General features: G+C 39.2%; 2 protein-coding genes across 2 annotated transcripts; one reads left to right on the top strand and one right to left on the bottom strand.

Annotated features, from left to right (window-relative positions):
- Positions 1-2,393: 2,393 nt before the first annotated feature.
- Positions 2,394-9,031, top strand: acad9 (acyl-CoA dehydrogenase family, member 9). Its single transcript, XM_057362825.1, has 18 exons — positions 2,394-2,623; positions 2,798-2,891; positions 3,103-3,204; positions 3,283-3,389; positions 3,467-3,567; positions 3,650-3,728; positions 3,811-3,985; positions 4,323-4,396; positions 4,471-4,546; positions 4,637-4,707; positions 4,795-4,914; positions 5,005-5,133; positions 5,557-5,636; positions 5,725-5,851; positions 6,123-6,200; positions 7,104-7,232; positions 8,247-8,319; positions 8,568-9,031. Exons 1-18 carry the CDS (start codon positions 2,453-2,455, stop codon positions 8,666-8,668), a joined length of 1,887 nt encoding a protein of 628 aa, XP_057218808.1. The 5' UTR covers positions 2,394-2,452; the 3' UTR covers positions 8,669-9,031.
- Positions 9,032-9,044: 13 nt separating this feature from the next.
- cfap92 (cilia and flagella associated protein 92 (putative)) lies at positions 9,045-18,260 on the bottom strand. The gene is made up of 15 exons (XM_057362775.1): positions 18,020-18,260; positions 17,707-17,912; positions 17,159-17,378; positions 16,939-17,037; positions 16,609-16,752; positions 13,592-13,776; positions 12,649-13,484; positions 12,351-12,545; positions 11,606-11,876; positions 11,361-11,519; positions 11,101-11,205; positions 10,480-10,633; positions 9,770-9,981; positions 9,483-9,646; positions 9,045-9,237 (listed from the first exon to the last, which is right to left on the bottom strand). Exons 1-15 carry the CDS (start codon positions 18,258-18,260, stop codon positions 9,045-9,047), a joined length of 3,384 nt encoding a protein of 1,127 aa, XP_057218758.1.
- Between the last annotated feature and the right edge of the window lie 570 nt (positions 18,261-18,830).

Here is an 18,830-nt window from a genome sequence, read left to right as displayed (position 1 = left end):
AAGTTGCTTTAGTTCGTTTTGAATGTCTGGATGAACAGTTGTCAGATATTTGAATAGCGTGTTCAGTGGATTTTAAAAGAAATCTTTTCCTGCACACATAAACATGTGAGTGAATGTGCTTTATTGTCAACAAGACCATGCTGTATTTAGGTTGATGCAAGCGTTTGTCAGTTCTTTGATCATAAACGTATATAATGTCAGTCGAAGCGTCTGCTTTATCTGAAATCATTCTGTATTTTCTCATCAGTAGGCCTAATTGAAATGACCCAGGACACTTTTAAACCTAAAGCTCTGGGGTCCATTTCAGAAAGGAGGTTTAGTGAAAACTTGTATAGTATATTAACTCTAACTAAATGAGGGAAACTCTGGGTTTTCCGTTTCAGAATGCGAGGTATGTCAAACCCGAGAAAGCGGGTAAGTCAAGCCCGTTTCTAAAAGAGAGGTAACTTATACTCAGTCAGTTTTCTTTCCTAAACCCAGAGTTTCTTTCGATCTCCTCCCCCTTTTTAAAGCTCAAGTGGTGTACCTCATTCATTCATTAATACAGTCATTCATGGCACACGTGAATCACACAGAGACCATCTCAGTGACTAAAATGTCATATGTGCTTTTATAGAGGCTGCATTAATTTATAGGGATGTACTTTGATTTCAGGAGAGCAATTTAGGACCCGAGTGGAATTTTGTCATTTCCCCCTTGCATTTTTATTAAAACTGTACCATTTTTCTTTTAAATGAATTAGATATATGAAAACATACCTCATCCATCCTTACATCAATAACATCAGCCATCGTGGCCGTGTATTACATCAGAGCAGATTCTATTTTCTCACAAATGGAAGTTTTCTATGGAGGATGAGAAATATACTTAAAAAAGTGTATACATAAAGTGCATGAATTAAGAAAGAAAGAAATGCAGACATAAAAGCAGAAATGAATAGATAAAAGTAATAAACAACCAACTTAGACGTGCAGCCACTCCAACCCAAATCTGCTGAGCAGGGTTCGATCCGGAGATCAGTCTGACTTCGATAGGAGAGTCTGACACAACTGTCCTATACACCATACCATGTCACCTCTATCACTAGAGCACAGATGGGGAGTGAGAACATCATTTCTTTTACAATTTTAGTTTTTTGCATTCATTCATTAACTGATTAATTTATTTGATTATTGGCACATCTATTTATTAATTTAAACAAGTCGTTTTCAGCACATTGGTAAATCCACTGTATGCAGAGCGGTGAGGAAAGTGTGCCTCGCTCTCAAGTGCTTGCAGCCATGTTGCTTTTTTGGTGCCGTTGCTATGGTGAATCGTAATATCAGAGCTCCAACTGATCATGGCTTTGCGTCGTCGTGGTGCACGCGCTTAACTCACGGTAACCCTACAGTACCCAGAGTTGATAGAACTAACTCGAATCAGCTGTTCTGAAACCCAAAACTCATAGTTTCTTATTTTAGTGTAAATCAACTCAGAGTTCACATTTTAACTCTGTGTTGGTTGAACCTTGAAACGTTTTTTTAGTATAATTTTATTTGTATATAATTTAATTTTATAGTTGCTAGAAATCAATACTTTGGAAAACTAAAGAGATCCTATTAAGTCATTTAAGGATAGACTGTTCAATGACTGTCAAGATTTACTGTAGTTAGAAAAAGCATCACACATAATAGGCTACAGCAATAAGCCGAAGACATGGTTTACAGTGATTTTATAACCGCTAAGGGGCGTTGTTAGGCACGACGAAAAGCGGAGTAAAAAGTGTAGCCTAATTGAACATTTAAATAATATTGCTCCGCCAAACAATGTAGAAACAGAAACATCAAAGCGGTTGCCAAGCAACCCGTACGCAGCAACATACAGTGGCGCAGTGATGCTTGCGTAGGCCTATAATGCGGTCGGCTGTATGTTTTGGGTATTTTACAGTGGCTTAGAACAAGGCACAATGAGAATCAAGAACCAGAACTGTTTCATAATGATGCTTTGAAAAGAAAAAGTACCAATGATAACACATCTATTGACTCTCATGAAGTTGTTTATGCTTATGTGTGCATCACATCTATTACATTCGATAGGCCCATGCGAAGTGATGAGACGACAGACTGTGCCCGTTTGTCTGTCTGGGTTGCTATAAATAGAACAGCTTGCGTTAAATCATCATTGTCAACAGGGGGGACCGCAGGGCCGTCTGAATATCAATTGATATTTTAGTGCCTAACATTTGAACATAAAAGTGAATGTAAATCTGTCCCAAATTTAGTATCAGTTTAGTAACTGGTCCGAATGCAGGCATGAAGAGCAATTTATGTTATACGGTAAAACACTGACACCTGCTGGACAGAAGTTGAACTGAGCTCACAAATGGACTTTGTCGTCATCAATAGGCGACAAAAACGGGTGAAAGGTGTTTCAGCTGGTCTCAGGGTGATCTAGGTGAGTTTGTACAGTGAAGATGAATCTAAACAAACTTTTTGTTTTGTCGAAATCAGTCAAGCTCGGAAGAAATTTGATCGCTGCACGAGTAGGACACGTTGGTGCGGGATGTCTACAAAAGCGCTGCATTAGATCCAGTGCGAGGAGTTTGGCATATGCCAAAGATCTGTTTCTGGGCAAAGTAAACAAGGTACTGTCAACAAAATAAAGAACAATAAATCGTGTTGTTGAAGTATAGTGCTACTTGTCTTTATACAATCTTAACCAACCTAAAAAACAGCAGTTGATGATATATGCTCTTATTATGATAATGGTAGTTTAACTTGCAGGACAATGGAAGTTATTGTATAATGCTCTACTTTAGGCGGAAGTGTTTCCTTATCCAGAAATAAGCAATGAAGAATTAGAGGAGATGAACCAGCTTGTCCAGCCGGTGGAGAAGTTTTTTAATGAAGAAGGTGAATTCCATTCAAATCGACCATGTATTATTCTGTTTTATTGTTATTCAATTAAAGTGTGCCTGCTGATGATGATTATATTAAATTACAAAAATGTGCAAGCTAGCTTTAACTTTTTTTGTTACATTTTTTCTTAGGAAACTTGAATGTTCCTAGTGTTTGCCTAGCAGTTACAAATGTCTTTCTTTCCTCATGCAAATTTCACCTCTAGTTGATTCTAAGAAGATCGACCACGATGCTGTCATTCCTCCCGAGACTTTGAATGGGCTAAAGGAACTGGGACTGTTTGGCATCCAGATACCTGAAGAATATGGTAAGACCAACCCCTTTACATGACGTACAGTTATGCAAGTAAGTCAGTGAGTTTCATCCGCTTGTCTTTCTCCTCCAGGTGGGCTGGGCTTGTCCAACACAATGTATGCCAGGTTAGGAGAAATCACATCTTTGGATGGAGCTATTGCTGTCACTCTCGCTGCACATCAGGCCATTGGCCTAAAGGTGACCCAGCATGTCTTTCACTGATGCATTGTAAATGTATTGTAAAGACTACTTGAACAACATTGTCTCTGTTTCAGGGTATTTTGATTGCTGGAAATGACGAGCAGAAAAATAAATACCTGCCCAAACTAGCAACAGGAGAACACATTGCAGCATTTTGCCTCACTGAACCAGGAAGGTACTGTATTACAATTCAACCGGACTAAAATGATGGAGTGATCTCAAGTAATCGTATTAATCTGTGTGCTCTTGTGTGTTAGTGGCAGTGATGCTGCATCTGTTCAGACACGTGCCACCCTGACAGAAGATGGAAAACACTATCTGATCAACGGCACAAAGGTGACCCCATCAGTGATTGTAATGTGTTTGCCTTTAGTACACACCTTTGTACTTGAATGAAATATTTCTTGTTCGTCCCTAGTTCTGGATTTCAAATGGTGGTTGGGCTGACATCATGACCGTGTTTGCCAGAACCGAGGTCGTTGATGAAGACGGTCAAAAGAAAGATAAGATCACAGCTTTTATTGTGGAAAGAGCTTTTGGTGGCATCGCCAGTGGCAAGCCTGAGGACAAGCTCGGCATCAGAGGCTCAAATAGTGAGTTTGTACATTGGTACAAATGTTGGATACACACACACATTTTAAAAATCTACAATACAAATATAAAATTGAACAGTTTTAAATAATAAATATTTTTAATTATTTACATTTTCAGTCAAATTTCTATAGCATTATTAAGGGGTTTGATAAAACAATCTAGCACTAAATCTGCTCTGTTGCTATGCTGTGTATGTAATAAAATCCTACACATTTAATCTTACACATTTCAGTTCAAATGCTTCCTTTGAGGGACGACACAACTGAGATGTCGTCAAATTTACTGCAGTATTACGCAGCTTTGATATTATAGATAAATTATGCTTTTTCTTCTTAGCCTGTGAAATCTCATTTGAGGACACCAAGGTGCCAATCGAGAATGTGATTGGTGAAGTTGGTGGCGGCTTTAAGGTGATTCACACACAGTGTTATCGCGTAATGACATATTGTCGCAATGATGTGTAACATGGGTGTGGTCTCTTTAGGTTGCAATGAACATTCTTAATAACGGACGCTTCAGCATGGGCAGTGCTGGTGCGGGAATGATCAAGAAACTGATTGGTGAGAACCAGTCATTCATGCTATGCCACAGTACATTATTATTACTAATCTTACACTTACATTTAAATGAACATTGTCATTTTATTCCAGAGTTGACCTCGGAATATGCCGGCACAAGGAAACAATTCAACAGGAGCCTTGCTGAGTTTGGAATGATTCAGGTGCATGTTAAATATTGTTGGGTTGGTGCGATTGGGGTGAATTGATCATGAATATTCAGCACGCGGTTATATTTTGCGGTGATGCAGGACAAATTTGCTACCATGGCTCTCAATGCCTTTGTGATGGAGAGCATGGCCTATCTCACTGCTGGAATGATGGATCGACCTGGAGTTCCTGACTGTTCTGTGGAGGCTGCCATGGTCAAGGTGATCAAACTTTTTTCTGCACACAAAGTTGTCACCACATTTGAAACTGCTATTGAAAGCTGATATATCATATCAGCCGTGATTTTCCAGATCTTCAGTTCCGAGGGTTCCTGGATCTGTGTGAGTGAAGCTCTGCAGGTGTTAGGAGGGCTGGGCTTTACCAAGAACTACCCGTACGAGCGCTACCTTAGGGACTGCCGCATCCTTCAGATATTTGAGGTATATTTATTTGGTTATTAAAGTTGGTGAAAAAAAAGACAAAAGATTGCAACTGTTTGACAACCAGGGGGCTCCCTCATCACAAGAAAGAAGGTTATATAAAAGGATAGCCCACTCAAAAAATAAATCTCTTACTCTCGTGTCTTTTCAGACTTGTATGACTTTCACTGCAGATCACAAAAGAAGATATTTTGCAGAATGTAAATAACCAAACAACATTGGGCCCCATTGACTTCTATTGTATGAACAATTTAATTTTTCAAAATATCTTCTTTTGTGTTCTACTGACAAAAGACTCATAAACAGGTTTTAAACAACATGAGGGTGAATAAATGATGACAGAATTTGTGTTTTTGGGTTAGCTATCTCTTTAAAAGTCTCTGTAACTTTTTGTATATTCTCTTCTTTTGTTTCTTTCTTCAGGGGACTAATGAGATTTTGAGGATGTACATTGCGCTCACAGGAATGCAGTACGCTGGCAAAATATTAACAGGAAAAATAAAGTATGTAGACACGTATTTATACACAGTACTTGCTCATGGTCCTTAACTTCAAGGTTAATGACAAATTATGGTACTATGCCATATTTAGGGAAATGAAAAAGGGCAATTTGGGCGTGGTGTTTGAGATCCTGGGGAAGAAGTTGAAGGACTCAGTGGTGAAGACGGTGGACTTTGGACTGACCGGCAAAGACGGTGTAGTTCACCCCAGTCTGACGGTACAGAACTGATTGTACTTTGATTGTAATCAAATAATAATATATAGTCAAATTAACTCATTGGCTGTAAAACGAGTGCATGTCAGGGTTATATTACAGCACTGCAGGCATGACACAGTGAGGCGTATAAAAGGTTTCACATCACAGCCCATCTCGTCTGGTTCTTCTGCCAGTAACATTTCATCACACAGAATCTTTCCCTCTGATCTCGGTCTTTAAGCTGTGTGGGCGGGTAATTGAGCCCAGTAATGATGTCATCTCTGTCCCGCAGGAGAGCGCCAAAATGTTTGAGGAGAACGCTGCACTCTTCGGATCTACTGTGGAAAGCTTGCTATATCGATACGGAAAGGTAAAAAAGCGAACAAAACAATTTTGTAAATTGCATGAAATGCTGAATAAATAGCTATCGGTCTTGCCATCCCTGGAGATGCCAAAGCAAGTTTCACCCTCTGTTATTTTTCTTTCTGTCTGTGTAAAATTTGATATTTTTCAATTAAACCTAATTTCTATCCTCATCAATCTCACATTTGCCCTCACGTTTGTTTTGTTTGAGTTATTTGCTGCCAGAACATGAAATATCACTGTGCATTTAACATGCTGGAGTGCATGGCGGTTGTTTTTTCCATTTTTTTCCTGGTTGCTATAGTAACGTGCGGGGTAATTAGCGTGGGCCCTTCAGCGCTGCTGGGACCTTCTCTCAGGTCCCTGCTTTCCTGTCAGGCTGAGGTAATGCTCATATGTGATACAGCTGGACTTCGCTGTATCTTTTCTCAATGAAAGTCTGTGTGGCCATGCTATTGTAATCAGACTGCAGTCACAAGAGAGACGGCTGGAAACGCTTCAGATTTCCACGCACTGCTTTTCTGTTCCAGTGCACCACAGTTCATCTTCATTCATTCTCATTTGCAGGAAACGTTTAAAAGAATAACCCCCCCACCACAGCGTTTTGCCTGCATGCAGTGTGTAATATGAACTGTATGAAGGCAGGCACAGGATATGGTTGTGTTTTTTCGTGCTTTACTGTTAGGACGGCCTTGTTTTGTCCGCTTTTTGATTATGTAGATGAACTGTTGTTTAGTTGCAGATATGGACACAGTGAAAAATCGTGATGTTCATCATTATTACATTTTTATATGCCCATCATAACTAAACTACTGAAACTTTTTCCAAAGTTTTTACTTATTTCTTTTTATTTTAACATTTTAAATAACAGTTAAGGGTTACAAGTTTGGTGTAAATTGATCTGTTTCAGACAATCGTTGACGAGCAGCTGGCTCTTAAAAAAGTTGCAGACGTGCTGATTAACCTCTACGCCATGACGGCTGTCCTATCCCGCGCCACTCGCTCCATCAACATCGGTCTGCGCAACCATGACTACGAGGTAATAGCTCTCTATAGTAGATAAGATGACTCGCTTATAAATGGATAGTTCACTCAAAATTTAAAATTCTCTCATCATTTACTCACCCTTGAGTTTTAAATCTTTATAAATTTCTTTGTTCTGATGAACACAAAGAAAGATATTACAATGGTAGTCAAAAGTGCCCCAGAATGTATGCTTTCATACATTCTTCAAAATATATTTTGTGTTCAAAAAAACAAAGTAATTTATAAAGCAATATTTCCCACTATGCTAGTCAATGGTGGCCAAGAACTGTTGGGTTACAAGCATTCTTCCAAATATATAACAGATTTGGAACAACTTGAGGGTGAGTAAATGATGACAGAACTTTCATTTCTGAGTGAACTGTTCCTTTAAGTCTTAACTGAGGTCACATGGTCCATTTCAAAACAAACCAGACTGAAGAAGAGAAAGAACTGGCAATTGATTCTCAGTTCTGAGTCGTCAATCATTGGCTTAATGTTTAATAAAAATGTTAAAATGAAAGAAACTGCTGTAAACAAGTACAGTTATTCATTTCCTTAAATTAAAAAGATAAACAATTTGTTTGTGTTAGTAGATGTTGCAATGACAAGTCAGAAGTGGATTTTAATGTGTAGGCGAGAGTATTTCAATCATTTATATCACCAACGCTTAGTGTTTAATCACACTGTTTTGATTTCGCATGAGAGAAACAATTGACGGAAACAATTTAATGACTTCTCATGCTGTGACTATGTTGCTTGCTTGCATTTTGCCTTTAATGGAACTCATAAAAAAAGTTATATGAGGTTATACATCCTGATAAATGCACCTTTATTAATTTTGTTAATTTTTCTGTCGATTGCACTTTTGTCAAATTCCACCTCTTAGGTTAGCGTAAAATAATATGGCAGCAAGACCTTTATCATGAAGAAAATGTGCTTGCATTTTAGTTTTGCATTAGCATTTTAGCTTAATCGTTAATGTAAATGGGCTGTGTTAAAACTCATTTAAAGCACACTGGCTTTTCAGGTGCTGCTAGCCAACACTTTCTGCAAGGACGCCTATTTCAAGAACAACTACTTGATGACTCAGCTTCAAAAAAGTGAGTAAAACGCACAGCTATAATTGACACCAGCCCCCCTCGTTTTATTGCATAGCAAGACAAAGCGCTTGCACATGTCAAAGAATTTCCTCCACAACCTAACAAACCATAAGTCAGTCACCAACACTTGCATGCACTCCTCATACTGTTTCAATTACGCCCCACCTAATAACTCCAGTCAATTGCATGGATTAGATCAGAGCATGCGTTCAGATGTCGTTTAGTGAATGGATTGGGGTGCTTTTCAGATTCCCCGGAGAACAACGATGCCAGTATAAAGAAGATTGCCCAGGAGGTGCTGGCAAAGAGGGCGTATATCTGCTCACATCCTCTGGACAGAACTTATTGAATCGTGACATCACCTGGTTGTCCTGCATTACGATTGGATGGCAAAACACCCGACTCTTGTAATTTATCATTAGCTCAAGGTCTTCCCGTAACCTTCATCCACCTCAGGACGTCTGAGTTTAACCTGCTCTTATCTCTGTTGAGAGGTTAGCTATACATAAAGTGTGTATTTTTCACATATTGCTTTATTGAAACTGAAACTTTAAATATTGAGTCTCGATTGAGTCTAACATTGATGTGTAGACATTTTTGTCAGTGTTTTTCGTTCTTTGTATAGCAATAATATGCACTTTCAATGCCATACATTCATACTGTACCACCGAAGTGCTGCTTAGTGTTGTTTAACAACATTAAAGTGAAATTGTACAGCAAAAGTTTTAATGCACGTGTAAAGTGATGTCTTTGTTGGTCCTCATCTCTATGATGTTTTTGTTGTGTTTGAAGTGGGCTGTTATCATACGGGTCTCTGGGGTATCTGCAGGTTTCTGGGTGGAGTGTATTCTTCTCTCCTCATCTGTAAGTGGCAAAGCACCTCGCTTGTGCAGAAATGAATGTGGCCTCCAGTAACCTCTGTGAAACCAAAAATTTATGTCAGATCCACGCATTTCATTGTGCTATCACCTTGTATTCCACTGGCCATTTAGATATTTACATACTGTATATTCATTCAGCAGGCTTTTTTATTTGCGACTTTCAAATACTTACATAGAATCTGTGCTTTGGGAGTCTGGATGCTTTGACTTTGCAAGTTCTGGTAAGATAATTTACCCTGTAATTGACTATCGAAAAAACAGAAAAGCAAAAAGATTTCTAACCTGAAATGATACTTGCTGTAGTGGGATGTGTGTCTTGGGATAGCGTTTTTGTCCCAGCACAGACTGTGGTTCTGAAAGGGTCCAGCTGCAAATGGAATATTGGCTTCTCTCTCAACCGATTCGGCTGGATCCGTACACTGGACCACAGAACTAACTGGAATGGGCTAAGGAAAAAAAGAGAGCTTAAGTCTCTCGTATTGCAATCCTAAATGGTTTGAGGGCATACAGATGTGTATCATGAGTGTCTATGGGTTTCTAAACCATTTTGGTTATCATGGATTCGCTACCTTTAAAATCATTCCTGGTCTCCTCAAAGAATATTTCATGGGCTTGTCCTTCAGTATGTCTTCTAATTTATCCAGATCTGCTCTCTTCGTGTGACAAATAAACTCGGGAAATCTTCTGCTTGCTTTCGCAGTTTCATCAAGCAGCATCTTGCTCATCCACCTGTTATACTGAGCATGTGCCGCCTCTAGCTGCTCCTCGTGTAGACTCTCTCCTAAAGAAATATTTCATCAAACCTTTAGCATATTTGAAAAAAAATTAAGGTTGGTGACAGCGTTCATCATAAGGATAGATTTTTTTCTTTTCTCGTTCAGTATTGAAACAATAAAATGCACATAGATGGTAAATACACACAGTTAAATTCTTAAAGGGATAGTTCACCCAAAAAATGAATTCTGTCATTATTCTCACACACTCTTGTCATTTCAAACTTGTATGACTGACTTTCTTCCTCAGAACACAAAAGAAGATATTTTAAAGGATGTTGGTAACCAAACAACAGCGGTACCCATTCTATTGTATGGACGCAAAACCAATGCAAGTCAATGGGTATCGCCGCTGTTCGGTTACCAACATTTTTCAAAATATCTTCTTTTCTGCAGAAGAAAGAAAGTCATACAGGTTTGAAATGACAAGAGGGTGAGTAAATAATGACAGAATTTCAAGTAGGAGAAATGGGAGCTTATGTTGACTTATGCCAAGACAACATTACCGGCCAAATGGATGCTCATGGGGAACTCTGGTCCAAACGCAAACTGTGGCATGGAATAAAGTTCAAAATCCTGATGTCTCTGGATCCACGGCAGTCTGGATCTGGAAAGAGTCGGCTTGAGTGTGCTCCCATGGAGAATGTTTTCTCTCCAGGGCTGCAGTGGGAGTGGACAAAAAGAATGGGAACTAAACTAAATACAACTTATCTTAACAAATTACTTGAAAACATGTTTATAACATATTCAGTTGCTAAACTGCTAATGATAACATCAATCTTCTGTTATCCACTTGGGGTTAGCATTTTTGGGTGCTATGCTCATGTTTTGCGGGAACAATAAATTACGTTTTTTGAAAAGCAGATCAATCAATTTCAGGCAAGCACATGCTTTCAGATAACACAATGCAAGCCGTGACTCCATCAGCATTAGACCTGTCACCACACATGCAACTTAATACCCCCTTAAGCTCAGGGGGTCTGTAAAGAAGTGGGCACGATAGGTAAACATCAGTAAAACTCTATCTTCTTGCTTAAGCACTTAGGAATGCCCATAAAGATGACATTGCAGTGAGAGGGAAACATGACACAGATGGGGTAACAGGTATGATGTGACCGCAACGGCACCTTTCTGAGTTCGTCTATTCGAGCATCGTCGGGTAGCTTTGGGTGCTGGTTAGATTCAACACTGCTCTTGAAACCAGGGTAGGTAAAAGGAATGCAAAGGGGAATCTGAGGAGAGAAGAAATTGTTTGATATATTTTTATGTAGATTGCCATGTTTATATGTTGTACTCAACAAGGTACTTTATGTATGACAGCAAATGATTGCATGATATATTCCCCTGCTTATAAAACAGGCGTTTTGTATTTCTGTGTAACATTTACCATGTCTCTAAGTAGTAGTTTGTTACGCTGGGCTGAGTCCATGCTTTGAACATTGGGTGAATGTTGTCCAGGTTGTCCATCATCAACATTGTCCACAAGCATAATAGGCTTTGATTTTTGTAACTCAGTGCTCGCTCTATGGACGTCTTCAATATTTGCCTGAAACACATTATTGCATACAGTCAATGACATTTCAATTCCTTTTCAAGAGACCTAATGTTTTACCAGCATTAAAGAGGATTCACCTGAATGATGTCTTTCATATTATTACCCTGTTGCTGTTTCCACTGGAAATATTCCTTGTTGACGTTATCAAGAGGTGTGTGAATTCTCTTTTTGATATTATGATCATCAGGGATATCCTGAGGTTTTGGAGTCTCCATCACCAGCTTTAACTGTCCTCTCCCGAGAACCAATCCAAACTGCTTGCTTAAACTGAGAACCATGTCGGCTGATGGGAAAAGGTTGTGGTGTACTACTTCTGAAAGCTTCTTGGTATGGCAGAGGTGACTTATTCTAAAATGTGACATGTTAAAAAAAAGCTTGATTTTCTATTAATTCTCCAGATTTTACAAATACGACAAAAGCTTTTACAGTATTTGAACTTAGTGTTTTGTTTTATGCATTGAAGTACACAACTACTTGCTACACTGATGTAATTGTTGTCAAAATACTTTGCTAATCTGTTTATTAAAGGGATAGTTTGCCCAAAAATGACAATTCTGTCATCACTTACTCTGATATTTTGACGAATGTTGGTACCCGAACAACTGCGGTACCCATTTACTTGCATTGGTTTTGTGTTCGTACAATAAAAGTGAATGGGTACCGCAGTTTGGTTATCAACAATCTTCAAAATAACTATTGTGTTCTGCAGAAAAAAGAAAGTCATACAGGTTTGAAATGATGACAGAATTTTCATTTTTGGTTGAACTATGCCGTTCTCCTACAGAGCAAAGAACCATACTAGACTGCAAAGACATAAATTACCGTTTAATAGCTTCTAGGCAACCATAAGGAACCATATTTCGGATAAACAGCAGAGGTTCACCCATGATGGTCTCAAGTGGCTTCAGGAGGTAAATCGGACTAAGACCCACATCAAGTGTGTCATAGAGCTGCTCGGAGAAACTCAGGTCTGAGTTATACAGCACAGTCACCTGTTCCTCCTCATCTCCATCCAACCTGGAAAAGATCGGAGCACTCTGTATGATCTTCAGGAATTCTGCTGTATGTTTGGTAAGTTTCTGTGCACATGTGGAAGCATTTTAAATGATGACTTTCTTACTTCATAGGCACTTGAGTCCACAGTCTTTTGACTGCTTGATCCTGCAATCCTTCCAGAACAAAAAGGTGTCGAGCTTTATCCATCATATGAAATCCAGTGAGAACATTGCGGGTTTTGTTCTCTCTGTCTTTGGCACTCATTTTATGACCAGAGAGGACTCGCTCAATTGTTTCCTCTGGATAACAGTCTAGTTGGAAAGCTTCTGAATTGACTTGTAGGATTTCAGATGTCAGTTTGGCTAACACGGGAGCATTGCTATACTTAAAAATGTAAATGATGCGACCAAAAGGGCAATCTTCGCTCTTGGCACTGCCAGGATTTATGGGATATGCTATCTCCACCTGAACTTTTAGATAAGAGTCAGCTTGTATATAATGACCCACTGGCATAGGGGTATCTAAAGGAACCTCAAAAGAACTTCTTTGGAACGTTGTCGTCTCCAGTTCATCTATTGCAAAATTTGTGCACCCAATGGGCAATTTCGTCTTCAAATATCTGCATCCTGTTAAGAGATCTGAAAGATCTAGTTTTGCTATGCCATATGGATCATGGGTCCGTTTAGTGATACCTAGATCCACACTGTCTAGTCGGAAATTACTTGGGTCAAACACAGCTGGAGGCCTGTAGGGTTTTTCCAATTTTCTATCTCGATCATGGACTTCGATCTCTAAAGGCGGACATCTAAGAAACTCACACAGCTGTCCAGTGCTCAACAGGCCAGTAAAAATAACATTCATATCTTTGAAGTAGATGTCAGGGCTGTGATCATGGCCTTTGGTTCTGTAAAGAGGCATGTTGTGGAACTTGTACTGGCAGTAAACAGAAAGACATTTCTCCTGTTAAGGAAGAATATGATTATCAATACCCTTGCTGTGACGTTTTTGACTTGATTCAAAGCAGAACTAAATAACACAATATGCACAGGGTTGTAATAACTTTCTACCTTAAGTATATGAAAGGGAACTGGAGAGGATGGTAAAGATAAAGCAGACAAGATAGTAATGACCAGAGGGTTGAGTTCAGCCTTCAGCTCTTTTGACATGAGAGGCTGATCCAAAGTGATGTTTAAGAATCCCTCATTCACTCCTCCAGAACAATGTTCCAGACAGTCAGTGAGTGTCATAGACCCTAACATACAAAGTACATCACAGTTAAAAGACACAATATTATATTTCTTTCACAACTCTCATTCTGATTTGCTGCGATCTGTGTGATTTATGGGGTTCCCAATCTATTCTTTGCTCTTATTTTAAATAAATTTTTCTTAGTTAGTTTAGGGTTAGTCAACCATATAAAAATAGTTTTAAATACATTTTTTGTTTTCTTATGAAAGAAATTTGTCTACAAAAGTAATTTCATACATTTAAAGTTCCCGTGTATGAAATTTAGCAGCATCTAGTGGTGAGGTTGCGAATTGCAACAAATGGTTCACTCCACCCCTCCCTTTCGAAGGACTACGGTGGCTGACACAGAACTAAGATGTCATCACGTTTTTACTTCTTTGCCGAAGGGGATAACGTATTTGTGAAACATGCTCTGTAGAGCAGTTTGTTCGTTTAGGGATGCTGTCAAAAGAACATGGTGAATTCCATGAAAGAGGACCTGCGGTGTCTGTAGATAGAAATAGCTCATTCTAAGGTAATAAAAAAATTATGCTTCATTATGTAAGGTCTTTATACACCTCTGAAGACAGTTATGTATATTATATTCCATTTCTGTCAATAGACCCTCCAAAAAATTACACACTTGATCTTTAAAGTCCGGGTTAAGAGAATTCTGAGAATTGTTTCTAAACACATTATAGATGTTACAAATGTATTGCTGAAACACATTACAAAGACTCAGAAGTATGTAATACTGAATTGTGGAGTTAAACCGTTAAACAGTTTTTCACCAATTCTCTATTCAGGTTTTTTAGGACGGGGCTAAAATGGGGTCTCGATGACACAATGGAGCGTCCGAGCATGCATGGCCCCTCCCCTATCACTAGAGCGCCTAGCATCAGGTGTCTGCTCAATCACCAGCTCAAGGTTGTAAGCTTTTCGCACACGCTTTCAGGCTCTCACTCTGCCCAACTAAACAAATCTCACGCCAAATAACAAGCAAATGCAGACGTGAATGGACGGAGGAGAATAACGCGAACGGAAGAAGGATCACTGTGCGTGATCGCGACGTGCTTCAGTGAATGATGTTTAACACCATGTCTACACCGGATGCGGCGCGATGCGACGCGACAAGAGACAACAGAACGAATTAGAACCCATTATAATTTTAAAATTTGTGCACACCGGACGTGGCGCGACAATCCCATTAGAACAAGCCATGTGTCCGTCGCATTGCAGACACAGTGTAACTAACAAATTTCGAGACGAGCACAAGCATATAATCCACCTGGCTGGTTCGCTATCAGCAATCTCAGCATCTACCTTAACAGCTCAAAAGAGAACCACTATAAATAGACAAAGCTGTCTGTGTTCATTTCTTTTTTGAAGCTGTTGGCGTCTGTTTTACATTATAATCCTATGGAGTAAACCGTGTTTTCAAAAAAAGTCCTGAGCGCCTTTTAAAATGCCAGAGTCTTTTTCTGCAGCTCAGAGCAACTTTTGAGGTTGACAAAGGTTCCTTTTCACAGCTAACCAAAGACAGAGACCTGTCGTTTCCACAACAACATGCGAGGAACGTGATAGATCGAGAAGGCTCAAGTTCGAAAAATATCATGGTGTCTAAACGCTCGTCGGAGCATAGTTTTGTATAAATGTAAGTTTAATTTTCACTTTCAATAACTTTTGATTGCATTTCTAGAGAGAAATGTGTATTGTAATTTCTAAATATGTGATTGGTTATAGCAAAGACGCTCTCTGTTTATAATTCAAATAGAATTCTGTTACGCTGCCTATAAAGCCTGTCTCTCTAAGATGCCTCCGTGCACAAATGCTATCTTTGAACATAGCCGGCTGCTATTTGTAAGCACAACACGCTCTGGGTTCGGGCTAATACCGGGCCCCGGACAGGGGTACTCCGAGTTCAGAAGAAACTGCCGGGCTCGGAGCCCTCTCCCCGGACAGCACGCTAAATACGCATGCCTTTTAACCTGCTCGTGAATTATCTATTGATGATTATCGCACGCATTGACTCTTGCGTATTTGAATTAAAATCCTCCCATAAAACGTATTCACATAATTCACATATAGCCTACTAGGCTGGGGACTCAGGTTGAGCGATGCGAGTTGGCGTGGCTTCAGCACAACAGCGGACATGCCCCCAGCGTTTGAGAGCAGAGTCCTGCTTATTTTTCCAAGATTTTGATATCTTATTTTATTTACTTGAATGTTTTTTCTCCATTCAAATTTGGCTGGGTGGTTAATAACACACTTTTCTGTTGTGTGACAAACTAAGAACACATATTTCAATGTCACTTTACTCTTGACTTTAAGCATACATATACATAGTACCTCCCTGTAAATGCCAATCCTGCAATGAAAGTAGCTACATTTGATTTGTTTGGCTTAAAATATTTCCCAGACGAAAGCTTTCATCAGGAGCTCCTGCTGGGGGTCTGAACGAGACACATCAAAAGCTGAAGTAGTGTTCGCTCAGCTTTGGCTGGTGCCATTCCACAGCCAATTAGAGGCTAAGAAACACAGACCCTGCAGGGAAGCCCCTTACACAGCTCCACCCCACAGATCGCAGACAAGGGAAAAAGCCCCTAAATAGCTACTAAATGTACGCTCCCACTGTATTACTGAAACGTAACATTCACTCAGATAACCTATAGATTTGGGCCATTATATTGAATGAATACTTGGTAGTTTGGTTGCTTATGGTGGTTTTAGGGGGATAACATTTATTTGTGCAGATAGAACCACCATTATTAGCCAATCATAGGGCATTGTTGCAAACCCCTTACAGTATGTCTCAAAGGTAATGTCAAGGGTTAAATGTGGACTTAGGTGAAGATACCTGCAAGGAGGGAAACTAAATTGAGCTCCAGTGAAGCAGCCTCCTTTGGTTGTGCGACGTCTAGGAACTCCACCGTTGGTTTTTGGAAGAGCATCTTCCTAGCTTCTTTGTTTTTTTCTTCATCCAAACCATGCGTAATAGGGACTGAATTAAGACAAACATATAATGTGAGCCTAAGGTGCTAATCAAGTGTCATAATGATGTGACACTTTGTAATAATGATATTCATATTGTATAACTATCTTACACCTTTTGCATAAAATCATTAGTCTTTTAGATGATCGAAAAAACACGGCTGTTAGGTCCATAGTGGTAGAGAATGTTTCTTACAGTAATTTGCAACTGGACCTGTGTGGTGTTTCATAGATGTCCTCTGGTTCTCCTTCTCATAGATTGCTCTCAGTTTATAAACCATCTTCTTAATACCAACTTTGAAGATATTTGGTGAGAATTTTTGAATAGCAAATTTCAAACTTCAATGCTAGATTTGACACAAACTGATTTTTTCTTACTAGAAATTGTTCAAATTGTGATTTCTAAAGTACCGTACCCATTTCATCTGGATCTTCTCCAGACCTCTCTTGTGGTAATCGGAATGCTTTAGGTCTGTCATTCCTGGCTCTGAAGGATATTTTATCTTTGCTGTCCCACACTTTAACTGTGATTTTATGGGAGGCCATTTTGATTAGAAGCTCTTTGGTCACATTCCGTTTGAAGGTCTGAGACCATCCCACCCACACCTGGTTTCCTTCTTGCCATGGCTTCAGCACCTTGTCAGAATGAATAACAAATACTTCCATCATAATTTATTCAAATGAGACATTATTCCCAAATTATGTATACTCTGGAAGTGATAGAAATAGTGTTCACTTTGAACAGCAAGACACACAATAGAAGCTGTGGGGGGGGGGTCATTACCTGATACCCTAAACCAGCTTTCATTGCATCAGTAATGCAAAACATTATGCATAATTCATTACCAGCATAGATTGACACCAACACCTGTTTGGTTATCAAGGATAAAGTAGTATAGTATAATTCTACATAACTTACAGTTTACAAAACACCGAATGTAAAACTAATCTACATATAATTTACCTTAGTTTCATTTGTCATGTAGACTTTAGCAGCCGAACCAAACATCACTAGGTCCACTTTGGTAGGCTCAGCGACATCTGGAAACATATTGTATTCAATGCAGTAATAGCCCTCAGCTCTGGGAGCCTCCACTACCTCATTGGATGGTTCTTTCTTTTGCCCCTTTTTCTTTTTTTCAGACACACTTAAAGATTCTGCATCTTCTACTTGATAAAAGAATAAAATCGTGGAATTTCAGGTTTTATGTGAAACATAACCATGCAAATCCATTGAGGATAAGATAATGTGCTATCTATTTAAGGCTATACTGTACCTTTAAGGAGAGCTACTGCAATGTTGACTGTACAGGTTACAGTATAACTAGAGTCACTTTGTTCCATCAGAGGTGATATTCCCATATCAGGATCCTCGTTGTCACTCTCAGGTTCACTGTCTGTGAGTGGTATAGATAGATCATTGAGAAAGCAGTTGTCATCAGTATTCTGAATCTCAGATGAGTCGATGCACTCCATTGCGGTCCAGATATGCTTGTCCTGGAAGACATCTATTGCCATTACCATATAATATTTGCATTAAAAATATGTATAAGACTACTTTATTATGGTAATGTACACTAATGCTTGAAGATACCATTACTATTGCACAAATCATGAGCATTTTATTTAAACAATGTTTCGTACACGCTGCTCTTCTAGAAAGTTCAACATCAAACTTACCAGAAATGCAGTTTTTTCAGAATTCTACCTACACCTCCGTTTGTTTCCAAACGATCGCAATAGCATTGAAAAATCCCGATTTTATCGCATAACTTTGTAATGTTGTCTTTTGTTATAAGGAATGCCTTGCGTCGCCTTGACAACGTCGCGTGAACACACTGAAGCGCGAGAGCTCCGGTAAATAGGAAATGAGACGCGGCTCGTCGTGAAACACTAACTAGTGTGGAGCACTTACACAATGGCCTGACGACATTCGACTCCAATGGCACTTCAAAGCTTTTACTCCAGAAAATGTCGTCAGGGTCGAGAGACGTTATTTACTAAACTTGCTGAATGATACTCTTAAAAAAAGTTAAACTACCACCAAAGGATGAATTCTCCCTCTTGCAGTTGTCATGTCAGCTCTAA

Source organism: Triplophysa rosa, linkage group LG20, assembly GCF_024868665.1.
Source record: "Triplophysa rosa linkage group LG20, Trosa_1v2, whole genome shotgun sequence".
NCBI lineage: Eukaryota > Metazoa > Chordata > Actinopteri > Cypriniformes > Nemacheilidae > Triplophysa > Triplophysa rosa.
This window is presented reverse-complemented; position numbering and strand designations above follow the sequence as displayed.

Coding starts and splice junctions, on each gene's coding strand:
- cfap92 (XM_057362775.1), bottom strand. CDS start 18,260: ATGGCAATAGATGTCTTCCAGGACAAGCATATCTGGACCGCAATGGAG. Junction 12,546..12,648: donor TGGACTCAAGTGCCTATGAA/GTAAGAAAGTCA, acceptor GATCTTTTCCAG/GTTGGATGGAGATGAGGAGG. Junction 9,982..10,479: donor CATGAGCATCCATTTGGCCG/GTAATGTTGTCT, acceptor ATATTTCTTTAG/GAGAGAGTCTACACGAGGAG.
- acad9 (XM_057362825.1), top strand. CDS start 2,453: ATGAATCTAAACAAACTTTTTGTTTTGTCGAAATCAGTCAAGCTCGGA. Junction 3,390..3,466: donor ATCAGGCCATTGGCCTAAAG/GTGACCCAGCAT, acceptor TCTCTGTTTCAG/GGTATTTTGATTGCTGGAAA. Junction 4,708..4,794: donor CTGAGTTTGGAATGATTCAG/GTGCATGTTAAA, acceptor GCGGTGATGCAG/GACAAATTTGCTACCATGGC.